Here is a 14,575-nt window from a genome sequence, read left to right on the forward strand (position 1 = left end):
TGTGAACTAGTTATCTCAAAAACGTCAATTTTGGAGTTATCAAGTTATAGTACTAAGGCGACGAAATGATGTCTTATTTTCAAATCGCGCGCGGTGATGAAGTACTACCAAGCCTTTCTCCTCCTTTAAATACCATCACGTGACTAACATAGTTGGTTCGAAAACTAAATTAATCGATTTATCGAATAATAGATACGTTTCGATAGGATTATTTTTTTTTATATTATTCTGGTATTGAAATAGATTTTTAGTAAGACCAATTAGTTAATAGTAGAAGAAATTTAAAAACAAAAAGAAAATTCGTAATACTAATTTAAAGTAAGTAGAATAGTTTAACTGTAATTTAAAAATAATCGATTTTTATAATCGATGATCATATCCTCTAATATCAGCTTCTCTGGCTCTGGCTGCTGGCTTGGCTTCTCACATTTCTCACAACAAAAAGTGAAACGTGAAGAGCTTTATTTCCCTCGTTTTATTTTAGGCGGGTTTATTTTATAATAATGTCTTTCGTATTAACGTTTACCTCACTGCTCGAGGGTTGAAGTGCCATGATGCAATTAGAAAAAACAAGAAAGTGTCGAAGTGTCCTCCTCGAAATAAAAAGTGACCTGTGTTGTGTTTTATGTTGGCAAATTTTTTAATGTGTCTTTAGGTCGGTACCATTTTTGGTTCATTATCTTGTATAATAATTATACAGGACAAATGTTTTAAAGTCTCTAAATTCTACTAAATAAATACATTGTTAATACTTTATATGCTTGTTTTATTTATATCATATTATGAGGATAATAATTACGTGATTCATAAGTTAATTAAGGTCGAATTATTTACGTGAACCGAGGACGTATCTTTCACGTGAATACTAATATATACATTCCCTAAAAGATACGTTAATCAACACGTATTTGCAACGTGAATTTCCCGAAACATTTTATTGCTATTTAAGGTAAATAACACGTCTATTGAAGACGAGTTATTCACGTAATTTAAAGACGTATTTTCAATGTGACATTCCAACCAAATTTTCACGTGAAATTCACGTAAGCAGTTTAAGTATATTGGTGACAAATGTACCCAAAATTCACGTAATTAACACGTCGGTCTGTTTGCTGGGTACGTCATAAACGGCCCATGCAATGACCAATATGTCAACTACATACAAACGATTTGCCACTGCTACATTTGGTTAAATATCTGGACGGAAATACAACAGGACCTCTATCATTCTCGTGTTCTAGCGGAAACTTATTGAAACTTTGAGCGACTACCTGTGGTGTTCTACGAAAAATTCGAAGTTGAGTTGACTGAGGTAAATTTAAAAGAACTAAGCAGCAGTCAAAAATAATTATACCAGATGTGCACTGCCATATCTACCGAAAATTTCCAAATAATTTAGCGAATAACCCTCTTGGCAAGTTATCTCTAATGGGCGTACAATGGACCAGTTCATAGGCACATGAGCAAGTGGAGCTCAGCGGTGTTCCATGGATAGCTGTGAACATGAGCTGGTATTCGGAATAATAAATTCGCTTCATGGAGTCGTCGACTAACTGTCCACCAACAAATATCCATATTAGACTGGGCAGATTATCGGAGAATAGGCCATTTTTGGGAAAAGTTATTTACCAGCAATTTTATTGCTGGAATCGAATCTTATGATCGTATATATTAATAACATAGGTATGCAAATTCCGCAGATAGTGTGCTACTTTTTTTATAAATAAAATGGCGCCCGAAAATCGTGTTTTTTCAATTTTTGCTCAATAACTCCAAAGATTTTAATTTTACACCAAAAATACTCAAATAAAAATTCACCGTAATTAAATTCTGCATAGAAACGGGTTTTTTCCGATTTACTTCGACGAAAATTTTCCCCGGAAAATGCGGGATTTTCCAACAAAATCTTTAATTGTCAACTAAAATTTTAGATAAGTAATTATTTATGAATAATTAAATAACTTGGTAATATAAAAGCTCTTTTCGTGTTGATAATAATTCCAGAAGCCCATGGAAATTGAATGAACAGTTTAGCAACAATTGAATTGTTAATTAAAAATTTACGGTCGCTATAATAACCACAATAGTTATGATACATAAGAATAACTATGATTTTTACGATATCTTTACGATACTGTACCTATCTAATGTACTTTACAGAATTGAAATTAGACTATTTATGCGGCCTTAGGAATATTTTAAAATTATAAACAATTTTTTTGGCTTATAAACAATTAGAATATCTCGGGAAATATTAAATTAAATTAAATCATGAAAACGGTATTGGAAAAAAGCGGCAGGACTCTTCTTTTAAAAGATAAAACGTTTAATTGTGATAAGTGGTTCCTGAGATACAACCGGTCAAAGTTGACCAACATTTACGGCAAATATATAAACAATAGGATCATAGTTTTCGAACCATCATCTTTTTAGTTTTGTCCTCTTTCTCCACACCGATTTTCGTATCTTTAAAATACGCATAACATATATTATTATAATAAAATCTATCGATATTACGAGTGAAAATTGCCAAAAATAGCAAAATTTCAATCAAAAATTAGGTTGGAGAAAATGAAATCTCAAAGTTCAAAATAGGTATACGTTAAAAAAATGCATTTTCTCGGCTTCCCATGGAGCAATTTACTTCATTATTTTTTTGTTCCCAAGTAACTCGAGTAGAGCCATATAACTAACGCATTATTAAATGTCAAACTTGCTTTTGTTTTGTTATATGAAATGAATTTATTGATTATAACCAATTTTTTTAATTTGTTTAATAAAGATTGTTAAAACAATTATACAGCTTTCAAATGAGAATATTTGTGTTTTTAACGGTAAGTAGTAAGTTTAACTTAAAAATGTCTACAGCTGGAAGAAATACGTAGTTTTGTTTTCTTGTAAATAAATTAATCTATTATAACAAAATAAAAGCAAGTTTGATAGTTAATAATGCGTTAGTTGGATGGCTCTACTCGAGTTACTTGGGAACAAAAAAAAATGAAGAAAATTGTTCCATGGGAAGCCGAGAAAATGAATTTTTTTTACGTATACCGATTTTGAAGTTTGAGATTACATTTTCTCCAACCTACTTTTTGATTGAAATTTTGCTATTTTTGGCAATTTTCACTCGTAATATCGATGGTTTTTATTATAAAAATATATGTTATGAGTATTTTAAAGATATGAAAATTGGTGTGGAGAAAGAGGACAGAACTAAAAAGGTGAAGGATTGAAAATAACGATCCTATTATTTATATCGTTGCCGTAAATGTCGGTTAATTTTGACCGTTTGTATCTCAGGAACCACTTGTCACTATTAAATGTTTTTTCTTTTAGAAGAAGCGTCCTGCCACTTTTTATCTAATACCGTTTTAATGGTTTAATTTAATTTAATATTTCCGGAGATATTCTAATTGTTTATAAGCCAAAAAATTGTTTATAATTTTAAAATATTCCTGAGGCCGCTTAAATAGTCCAATTTCAATTCTGTAAAGTACGTTAGACACGTACAGTGCTTTTTTGTACAAAAATCATAGTTATTCTTATGTATCGTAAATATTGTGGTTATTATAGCCAACCGTAAATTTTAAATTAGCAATTCAATTGTTGCTAAACGTTTCATTCAATTTCCATGGGCTTCTGAAATTATTATCTATACAAAAGGAGCTTTTACATTACCAAGTTATTTAATTATTGATAGACAATTATTTATCTAAAATTTTAGTTAAAAATTAAAGATCTTGTTGGAAAAACCCGCATTTTCCGGAAAAATTCCGGTAAATATTTATTTGAGTATTTTTGGTGTAAAATTAAAATCTTTGGAGTTATTGAGCAAAAATTGAAAAAAACACGATTTTCGGGCGCCATTTTGTTTATAAAAAAAGTAGCACACTATCTGCGGACTTTGCATACCTATATTATTAATATACAATCATAAGATTCGATTCCAGCAATAAAATTGCTGGTAAATAACTTTTCCTTGTATTTTGCTAATTAGCCCAGAGTATATGTCGAATTTCGTTTATGCAATTTGTCAGCTCAATAATTGAAGTTAGATGTCTATTTCTGAAACACGAAGAGACCAATAATAATTGATCATTACCTGTGTATTTTGCTCCCCTTCGGCGTGATCTGGACCTTCTATTGTATTTATCATTTTGATGAACCGCTGAATGGTTTTTAATGCAAGAAAATATGAATACATTTTAATACAATTAAAATTTTTAATGCAATTAAATCTTCATTTTAATACACTTAAAAATTTTTAACCCAAAACGTTTTAATACCTAATTAGTCTGGTTATTAATTATAATCGGTACTAAAACACATTAATTTTTTGTCGTTCATCGAACTTAAATTTATGGTAAAAACATAAATTCCAATGATTGTTTATAAGAAATGCCACACTAAGTTGAAAAATGCATGCATGTAAGTTAATAATACTTATTAATAAGTTAATTATTATAATTATTACACGTAACGAGGGTTTATACAAATTTATATATGCGTTTATACAGGGTGTTAGTAAATAAGTATGACAAACTTTAAGGGGTAATTCTACATGAATAAATAATAATGATAGTTTGCCCTATATACGTATGTTCGCCAATTCTTCGTTTCCGAGATATGGGGTGTCGAAATTTTTATTTCAATTTGTCAATTTTTGTATTGTTTTAAAACCGGTTGAGTTATGAAAATGAAATTAGGTGGGTTTTAAGAGGAATTTATTGCGCATTTTATATTAATCGCGCAATTAATAATTTTGTGCTAAAGAAATAGTACGGCACTGAGATATTTTAAATTCAAAATCATTTTTAAAATCCAGTTTCTTAAGCAGTTTCTTTCGACGAAATGTCTTGGATTTAAAATATTGTTTATTGTTTTATTTTAATTATTTTAATTGTTTTATTACAGTAAACTTTACTCGTTTTATATATTTCAATTCGTGAAAATTCAATTTTAATTTTTCGATGCGATATTCAATTCGCGAAATATTCGACAGTCCCGCTACTTTTGACACACCCTGTAAATAGATATAATACAGTCGTTACTCAGAAGTGTTTAGTTTATGATTACTTTGATGTTTTAGCTTATTTAATGAAAAGGGTTGCCAATATGATTCTCTTATATTAAGGGATCACTTAGATAGACCTGTTGCATTGGAAAAAGCTAACGTGTTTGACGGATTAGTCAGGGGGATGGCTTTACAAGCTAGCATGCCTTCAGATATTTACTATGACTCTGATGTAAGCAACAAATAATTTTATATTCACTAGAAAGCAATAATTCTATGTACTACTGTTATAGTTTACGAGGCGTATGTTTCTGCGTTTCCTATTATTTGGACAAGATACAAAAAGTATAGATATTCAAAGATCCAGAGACCACGGATTGCCTACTTATAATGATATGAGAGTAGAATGTGGTTTAAAAAGGGCTACAAAGTTTGAAGATTTTCTTGATGTTATGACAGAAGAGGTAAGCATAGTTTCAATAAATTTATTCGTTTTTTCAACTTTATATTTATTAGTTTTTCCCAAAGTCTATATATTTAAAAAGGAGTGAATTTAGGTGTACGTAATTAATAGGCCTGGACCCCACGTACCAAACAAAGTTGATTAATAGCAAGCTGAAAATGTGTTAATAGCTTAACGATGTTTAGTCGGACAAACTTTAATGTACGGGAACATTGGAAACGAAAACGTTTTAATTGTGGAACTGGATACAGGATTCGAACGTCAGATACAAAAAGGTCCCATGTATTTTGTCGGACAGAACTTCCAATTGATTCGTTGCCCTTTCATTAAACTCTCATGCAGTAATCAGACTGTTATCTTTCACCAATATAATTCCTGTCATTTGAGATGTTCTACGTGTCGGACTTATTAAAATGACCAACATATTTGTCGGACAAACATTTTTTCATATATTATAATATACATAATAGATAATATATAATATATAATATATAATATATAATATATAATATATAATATATAATATATAATATATAATATATAATATATAATATATAATATATAATATATAATATTTATTAAAAAGTATGCTATTGAATAAACTTAAAAACAACCTGCTAGTTTTCGCAATCATAAACTTGTCAGGATAACAAGTTCCACAATTATTAAAATCACGTTCCACAATTAAAACGTCCCTTGCTAACGTATAAATTCACAAAAAAACAAACAGATTAGAAAGCGCACGTGTTCCGACAATCTTACTGAAGCGACCTACATCATTACATGTGTTACAAAAGACAAATTTTATACACTAGGAATATTTTTATAGACACCCGATTCGCGTTGCCATATGGCAACGCTGGGCGAAAATTGGTTAAAATACAAAGTATTAATAAATTAAACAAGTCTTGTTTATGTGGCTTGGTAAAAAACTTCTTCTAAGCTTAGCCTTTAGTCCATTCTTTCACGGTTTTTGCTCTAAATTTTAAAGAACCGCTTGGATTGACATGAAATTTGGCATACGTGTAGCTTACATGTCAAAAAAAAAAAGTGATATTGTGCCGATGTGTACTTTTGCCCTGGGGGTGACTTTCACCCCCTCTTGTGGGTAAAAAAATATATGTCCAAAATAAGTCCGGAAATGGGTAAACTGACTAATTTTAAGTAACTTTTGTTCTATAGAGCTTTTTCGCCAAGTCAACAATTTTCGAGTTATTTGCGAGTGAATATGTTCATTTTTCAACAAAATAACCACATTTTTACACAGTTTTTTGCAAATAACTCAAAAAGTAAGTATTTTGTCGAAAAAAAACGTTCTTAGCAAAAACATAGCATATAAAAAAGTAAAAAAAAAGGTGTACGCGTTAGGTCTTTGGATCTCGTAGAACCAGAGTTATAGCCAATGAAAAATGGATTCATATTCACCACATATCAAATAAAATATTTCGACGTGAAATATCCAAAAAATTAAGCAATTTTTAGGGAAAACTCATTATCACTTTTTTAAAGTGTTTAAAAAAAGCTTTATTTCTGTGTTTACAAAAAGTTTCTAGCATTAAATTTAAACAAGTTACGCTCAAAATAAAGATGGTCCCTTTGGTCTTTGCAAAAAAAAATCGGAAAGACCACCCCCTAATTAGCAACTTAAATGAAATTAATCGTTACCGCTCCACAAATTATTTTAGTTATATTGTGTTTATATGATCTGTAAGTTTCATCGATTTAAAGTGCTTATTTTTGAAAAAATTTGGTTTCAAAGTAAAATTTTTAAAAATTTAAATTTTGAAAAATATGCTTTTTTTCAAAATAACTTAAAAATTGTTAGAGATACCAAAAATTTCGAAAAACAAAAAAAGTCAGATTTGCTTTTCTGAATATCATGTATTTTTTTGTTTTTCTGTTAGACAAAAATTGATTAAGATTTGATGTTTCGAAATTTGCATACATTCGTGATCAGTGACTCGTTCAACCCCTTTTAACTACAGCCCTTTCAATAATAAGGACTTTGAACCGATGAAACTTACAGATCATATAAACAATATATACACGAGTCAAGAAACTTGTGAAGTCGTAACGATTAAGTTCATTTAAGATACTAATTAGGGGGTGATTTTCTCGATTTTTTCACCAAAACCAAAAGGGACTAACTTTATTTTGAGCGTAACTTGTTTAATTTTGATGCTAAATTTTTTTCTATAAAACAAAAATGAAGCTTTTTTTAAACATTTTAAATAAGTTAAAAGAGTTTTCCCTGAAATGTGCTTCATTTTTGGTTATTTCACGTTAAAATATTCCATTTGGAGTTTGACGAATATGAACCTATTTTTCATTAGCTATAACTCTGCTTCTACTAGATGTAGAGACGTGATATATACACCATTTTTTTAAATTTTTTACAGGCTGTATTTTTTCTAAGAACGTTTTTTTCGACAAAATACTTACTATTTGAGTTATTTGCGAAAAACCGTCTAAGAGCTGGTTATTTTGCTGAAAAAATGAACATATTCACTGCCAAATAACTCGAGAAGTATTGACTTAGTGAAAAAACTCTATAGAACAAAAGTTACTTAAAATTAGCCAGTTTATCCATTTCCTGACTTTCTTTTGACGAATATTTTTCACCCCCAAGAGGGGGTGAAAACCACCCCCAAGGCAAAAGCACATATCGGCACAATATCACTTTTTTTCTTTGACTTGTTAGCTATGTGTATGCCAAATTTCATGTCAATCCAAGCGGTTCTTTAAAATTTAGAGGTTTTGCAATATTTTACCGTTAAAGAACGGACTACTTCCCTAACCTCTCGGGAAGGGACCGTTTCGTAAATATGGAGGTTTCTAAATTTTGATGCGTCCCTTAAAGAAAATCATTTTATGTCTCCGTAGTGCACCCTCCATATGGGGGAAGGGCACATGCATCATAAAGAGTTACAAAATTTATACCCTCACAGCTGATTTTTGCAGGAGAGTTTGATAAAAATATTTACAATTAATTGGTAATATTGTCCGTCAAATCTTTAAGGGTACTCCACTTGTCAGACGCACCAAAGTTTAGAAACCTATATTTATGAAACAGCCCCACGAAATGAATAACTGAATAAAAGAGTCTCATAAGTAGGGAGCGGATTTATATGCGAGCAATTTTGATAAAATATGCGCATACATATGAAGAATAATTTTAAAAAATGCGTATTTTGAGAAATCACACACAGTGGAACCCCGATAAGTCGGCCCCCGATAACCCGTAAGTCCGGCTAACCTGGACCGATTTTTATCGGACAAACATTTCAACAATAAAAATGCATGTAATATAATATTTGAGAGATCATGGATATTTGTGTAATTTGAACTAAACGATAGTAAAAATGACTCATGGCACACGGCGGCAGAGCCGATTATCGGAAACAACAGACACCTGTTATTCCTTTTTTGTACACCTTATTTCAAACTGTATAAGGATTATTTAAAAAATACTAAAAAACTACATATTATTTAAAAAAATCTTTATTAAACAAAGGTCTTAGTCTGTTCTTAAATAACATGTGATTGTGACCACATTGTGTGTAGTACACAGTCGTATTGTTAGCTTCCGTTATGTAATCGTGCTTCAGATAAGTTTGTGATTTGTGATTGCGTATTCTTTGTCTACGTAATGGCAACAAAACGTAAAAATGTTGTAGTGATAATGGAAAAGAAACTAGAAGCATTAGGTAGGATTGATAACGGCGAATCTTTAAAAACAATTGCAGCATCATAATGGTGTCGGTATATCTACAGTATCGGATCGGAAGTAAAATACAACTAAAATCGAAGAATTTTGTTTCAAAATGATAACAAAAACAGTTTGGATAGTCAGGGCCGGTGCAAAGCTAATAAAGCTAAAAATGAGACTCTCGACGACGTTTTGTATGTGTGGTTCTGTGCGGAACGCGAACGTGGTTTACCAGTGAAGAAATAAACAATACTCTATACAACTATACGTAATTAAAATGTGTACTGTGCATATATATTTCATGTTATTTCAATTATAATGGAGTTTATCTGTAAGTATACCGTATTTTATTAATTTTTACCACAGTCTTCGGCTAACCCGGATTTTTGATAAACCGGATCGGTCGCGGTCCCGATTAATCAGAGTTATCGAGGTTCCACTGTATTTATCTACAATAAAATAAATATATCGATTTTTCCCTATCTTCTTGATTTTTTATGGTATCGTAAATTTGAGGACGTAATTTTTCTCAATGTGCTTTTATCGGGAATAGTTTCTTGGAATATATTTCCAAAAAAAACTTTTAGACATAGGATTTTCCAGTTTTTCAAAGGTATATTTGCACAAATCATCGCCTCGCATAAATCCGAATTAAATTTATAGTGTTCATTGGATAAAGTCATCAACGATTGTCTACTGCCAATGGATAACTGATCAACTTTCGATTCGCTCATTTTCTTGCATTTTGACATAATATGTAGTTCTGTCCCGACGTGTTGTGTAGCCGAAAATTTCTACGACAATTACACATACTTTTCCAAACTGTTGAAACTTAAATGTTGAGGAAGCAGCCAAATATTATTTATTAAAAAAAGAGAAGGAAAGCAATCTTAAACTCAACATTTTTCTACATGCTTTGCAGAATAATTATTGGTGTAAAGTAGCTGGGGATAGATTCTATTCCAGGAAAGAACCAGGCTAGAATCTTTCGGAATATTGCACTATTCACAAACAGAAGTACTTTTACACAAAAACTAAAGATTGACGAATTACGGGATCTGATTTAAATCATATTTTTTAAATTTCCGTTAAAGAATCGTAAAACGATGCCGATGTTTAGATGTGTAAATATTCTCTTAACAATACGGTATTTAACATCCTACAATAATTTTATGACGGCGTACTATACGCACTTTGTGGGTAAAGATCGGGTGTTTTCTAAGAAAAACCGAAAAGGTAGTGAATGAGCCGACTTCAGATAGTTCTCGAAAAGATATAACAGCATGTGCGGGGAAAATTTTGTGTCGAATTAAAACATTTTAGAATTTTTTCGTTTCGGCAAAAATTTTTTTAAATAGACACACAATATACACATTTCTTTAAATATATGCAAAATTTGGTAAAGTCCTCAAATATGCGAAACATGCAAGCAATATGCATTTAGCACAAAATCCGCTCCCTACTCATAAGGGAGGTAATATTTTTTTAGTGTGGGCCCAAGACCTATCACTGGGATCTATTGTACATAAAGACCCTAATTTTCGCTGATTTTTTATGTTTTAGAGACTTGCAGAACTAAAACTCTTTTACAAATGTGTTGATGAAGTCGAGTTCATTTTAGGACTGGCAGCTGAAACTAATGTGGAGGGAACCCTAGCAGGACCAACCGCCCTTTGTGTAATGTACAGACAGTTCAAAGCTGTCAGACAAGCGGACCGTTTCTGGTATGAAAACGAGTCTGCTGGATTTACTTTACCACAACTACGTCAAATAAGGAAATCCAATGTAGCAAGAATTTTATGTGATAATACAAAAGATATTATACAAATACAACCGAAGGCATTTTTAGAGCCATCAATTGGGTAAGAATGATCGAAAAGTGGTAGAAGATTTAAGTATAAAAATCTAAAAATCTACATTGAGCTGGAATAAGTGTTACCCCCATCATTAACTTATTTATTTTTAGCACATAAGCAAAACTTTCAGACAGGTCGATTTTTAAAATAATCGTAGTATATCATAGCATCAATGTTTCGAACTTTACGCGATCCCTCTTCAGGTGACAGGCATAACTTTGATTTTTTTAAATGGGAAACTACATCATGTAACACCTCATTTAAAAGTTTTTAAAATACTTATTACAAAAATGTAAAATAATTTTTCCTGTGTGAGAGCGTAGGCGCAAAATTTCGGTCGAATTCTTTATAAATGCAAACCTTTTGTTCAAATTTTAAAAAACTAATAAATAATTTTGAAAAATTTAAACGCTGAATGAAATATTACAGTATTCTTAATGGTGGAAAGTCTCTGAGAACTCCTATAATCTTCATTTTAATAAGTCACAGGGGTGAAAAAAAGAGAAAATTTAGTCTGATTTTTATTCCAAATATATCATGCAAAAGAAACTTTTTGTTTTTTTGAAAGGGACTGACAGCCCTCGGTAATGATGTAATCTTTCATTCTACGTTTAAATTTTTCAAAAATACTTATTAGTTTTTTCAGGATTCGAAAAAAATGAATGCGTTTAAAAAGAGGCGAATTTTGCGCCTACGCTCTCAAAAAGGATTAAAGTATTACACATTTTTGTAATTAGTATTTCAAAAGCTGATGAGGTGTCACATAATGTACTTTCCCTTTTAAAAAAATCAAAGTTATGAATGCCTGTCACCTGCAGAGGGATCGAATAAAGTTCGAAACATTGATGCTATAATATACTATGATTATTTTCAAAATCGACCTGTCCGAGAGGGTTGCTTATGTGCTAAAAGTAAATAAGTAAATAAGGGGGTAACACTAATTCCAGCGTACTGTATATGTACAAATTTATTTATACAGTATGTTGCAAATGAAAGGAATAAATTCGATATTTCGTAAACCGGCGACTTTCCGGAAAAATCCCGAAATAGGTCGATTTTTATTTTTAAATGACGATATTTTGGCATATATCACACGAGTGACGTCATCCATCTGGGCGTGATGACGTAATCAATGATTTTTTAAATGAGAATAGGGTCGTGTGCTAGCTCATTTGAAAGGTTATTCAATTCTGTATCCAGTAATATAAACATGAACACGGTATTTATACGGAGTGTCCAAAAACAATTTTTTCAAATTAATTAATTGACAGAAAAAGAATGTAGATATGTATGTAATTTTTTTTTATTCAAAATATATTTACTACTGTCATAAAACAGGAAAAAAATGTTTATTTGAAAAACAGACATTGCTTTTCGCTTAAATTAAATGTTCAAACTTCCAAAAGCAGGGTGCCTAGTGGGAGATGATTTGAACATTGAATTTAAGCGAAAATTAACGTTTATTTTTCAAATAAACATTTTTTTTTCTGCTTTATGATAAAAGTAAAGAATATTTTAAATTAAATAAATTACACACATTCTTATTTTTTTGTCACCTAATTTAATTTAAAAAATTGTTTTTGGACACCCTGTATAAATGATTATGTTAATGTTTACATTGCTGAATGGAGAATTGGATAACCTTTCAAATGAGCTAGCACACGGCCCCTATTCTCTTTAAGAAAATCATCGATTACGTCATCACGCCCAGATAGATGACGTCACTTGTGTGATATATATGCTAAAATATCAAAATTTAAAAATAAAAATCGACCTGTTTCGGGATTTTCCCTTAATGTCGCCGGTTTATAAAATATAGAATTTATTCCTTTCATTTGCACCATACTGTGTATATAATTTTACATTTTCTGTTAAATATTTTTTTGCCTGTACGTATATACATAATATATACCTGGTGGTGGATCGTTAAACGGAACCTAGGAAATTCAACGGGAAATAGATTGTTGAATTCCTGCTTTCAGGAATGTTATTTTACTGCTATTTTACATTAAAAGTCAAAAACTATTTGAAAAAAAATGGAATCTATAAAAAAAAACAAATGTTTTTAATTTGTTCTACTAATTAAACACATTCCAAAATTAAAAAAAAATGTAATACATTTACGAGAATATTATGAGTCTAATCGTGGGAGCAAATAATATAGACATGAGAGATTCGACCTCTAAAAATCATAAAAATAAGCTGAATTTTGCTGAGAATATCAATTTTGGGATCATAAAAGAATACAAAAAAGTGTATCACTTACCCGGGGCTTAAGAATACTAAAAAATGACAAAAATCGGGCAATTTTTATTTATCAGCGTTATAAAAATGACTTCGTTAGAGAAAAAATTCACCAGTTTTATACGAAAGTTACCCTTTCCACCTTTAAAACGCATTTTGATTTTTGTCGATAGCACACTCTCATCATCAGGAGATTTCGAATTTTTCCGGCGACTTGATAGACATTTTAATTAAAAATTGGTTGCGCGCGCGAAACTGATAGTCAAAATCGCCGGTCGCGTCCGGAGTTGTTTCTCAAAATTATCTTAGCTATATTTACAACATTTTTTCTTCTGCGTGCAGATTATTGCTAAATATATGTTTTTTGCATTTCCCCTTAATTTTAGGGGGAAGCCCGGAGGTGGAGGTAGAAGTGGCAACCTTTTATGCTTCTTTTTCGGGGTAGCAAAATTGATATTCTAAGCAAAATTCAGCTTGTTCGTATGATTTTTAAACGTCAAATATCTGTTCGTCAAATTTAATATTAATTCGATTGAACTAATAATATTTTGGCAAATGAACTACATTTTTGCAAATTTTTTATAATATATCTTAGATACCCTATGTCTGTATGTACATTACATGCAAAAATATGTGTGTATTTTTAAGGCAGTAAATGTCACAGGAGCACGATTTGTCTGCCTTTGTATTTTAAATTGGAAACAGAACCGCACTATGCATTTCATTGGGCGCGTTCACCAGATGCAAACGTTGGCAATCAGTTTGCGCTTTATGGTTCTGAACGACTTGCTAATGTCAAACATGTTTGGAAAGCGGTCGCCATTTTTGCAAACATAAGATATTTAAGTTGAACTTTGCAAACGTGTTGAATATTGAAAAAATATGGCGGGAATTAAAATTATATATATTTTAGAATATATTGATAAGGGTTTTATATATAAAATAAAGGCTACTGAAGACATTCTGCTACGTTATTATCTATTAAATAAATTTTCTTTTTTCCTTTAATAAAAAAAAGTAAATTCAAAGACGCATTTATTGAGAAAATTTGTCAAATTTTAACCTAAACAACCAACCGTTCAGCTCGCTGTCAACAAGTTTATAATCAAAGCGCAAACATTTGTGAACGTGTTTGCATCTGGTGAACGCAGTCATTCTTATTAGAAATCATCAGGTACGGATACCTGAGTACAACCAAAATAAAACCCAGAGGCCGACCAACGTCTCCTAAAAGTTTACTACTCAAGTAGTACCTAAGCGTACAATGTTGCCATCTACTGCGTTGGCTA

General features: G+C 31.0%; 1 protein-coding gene across 1 annotated transcript in view; it reads left to right on the forward strand.

The window, feature by feature from the left end:
• Positions 1–14,575, forward strand: part of LOC114334907 (peroxidase-like) — a 95,859-nt gene that overhangs the window by 71,018 nt on the left and 10,266 nt on the right. Inside the window, exons 7-9 of the mRNA XM_028285044.1 lie at positions 5,090–5,246; positions 5,308–5,478; positions 10,750–11,048. Coding sequence (XP_028140845.1) covers positions 5,090–5,246; positions 5,308–5,478; positions 10,750–11,048 — 627 coding nt within the window. The remainder of the gene's footprint in view (positions 1–5,089; positions 5,247–5,307; positions 5,479–10,749; positions 11,049–14,575) is intronic.

The sequence above is a fragment of the Diabrotica virgifera genome, chromosome 1, assembly GCF_917563875.1.
Source record: "Diabrotica virgifera virgifera chromosome 1, PGI_DIABVI_V3a".
In the NCBI taxonomy this organism is placed as follows: domain Eukaryota; kingdom Metazoa; phylum Arthropoda; class Insecta; order Coleoptera; family Chrysomelidae; genus Diabrotica; species Diabrotica virgifera.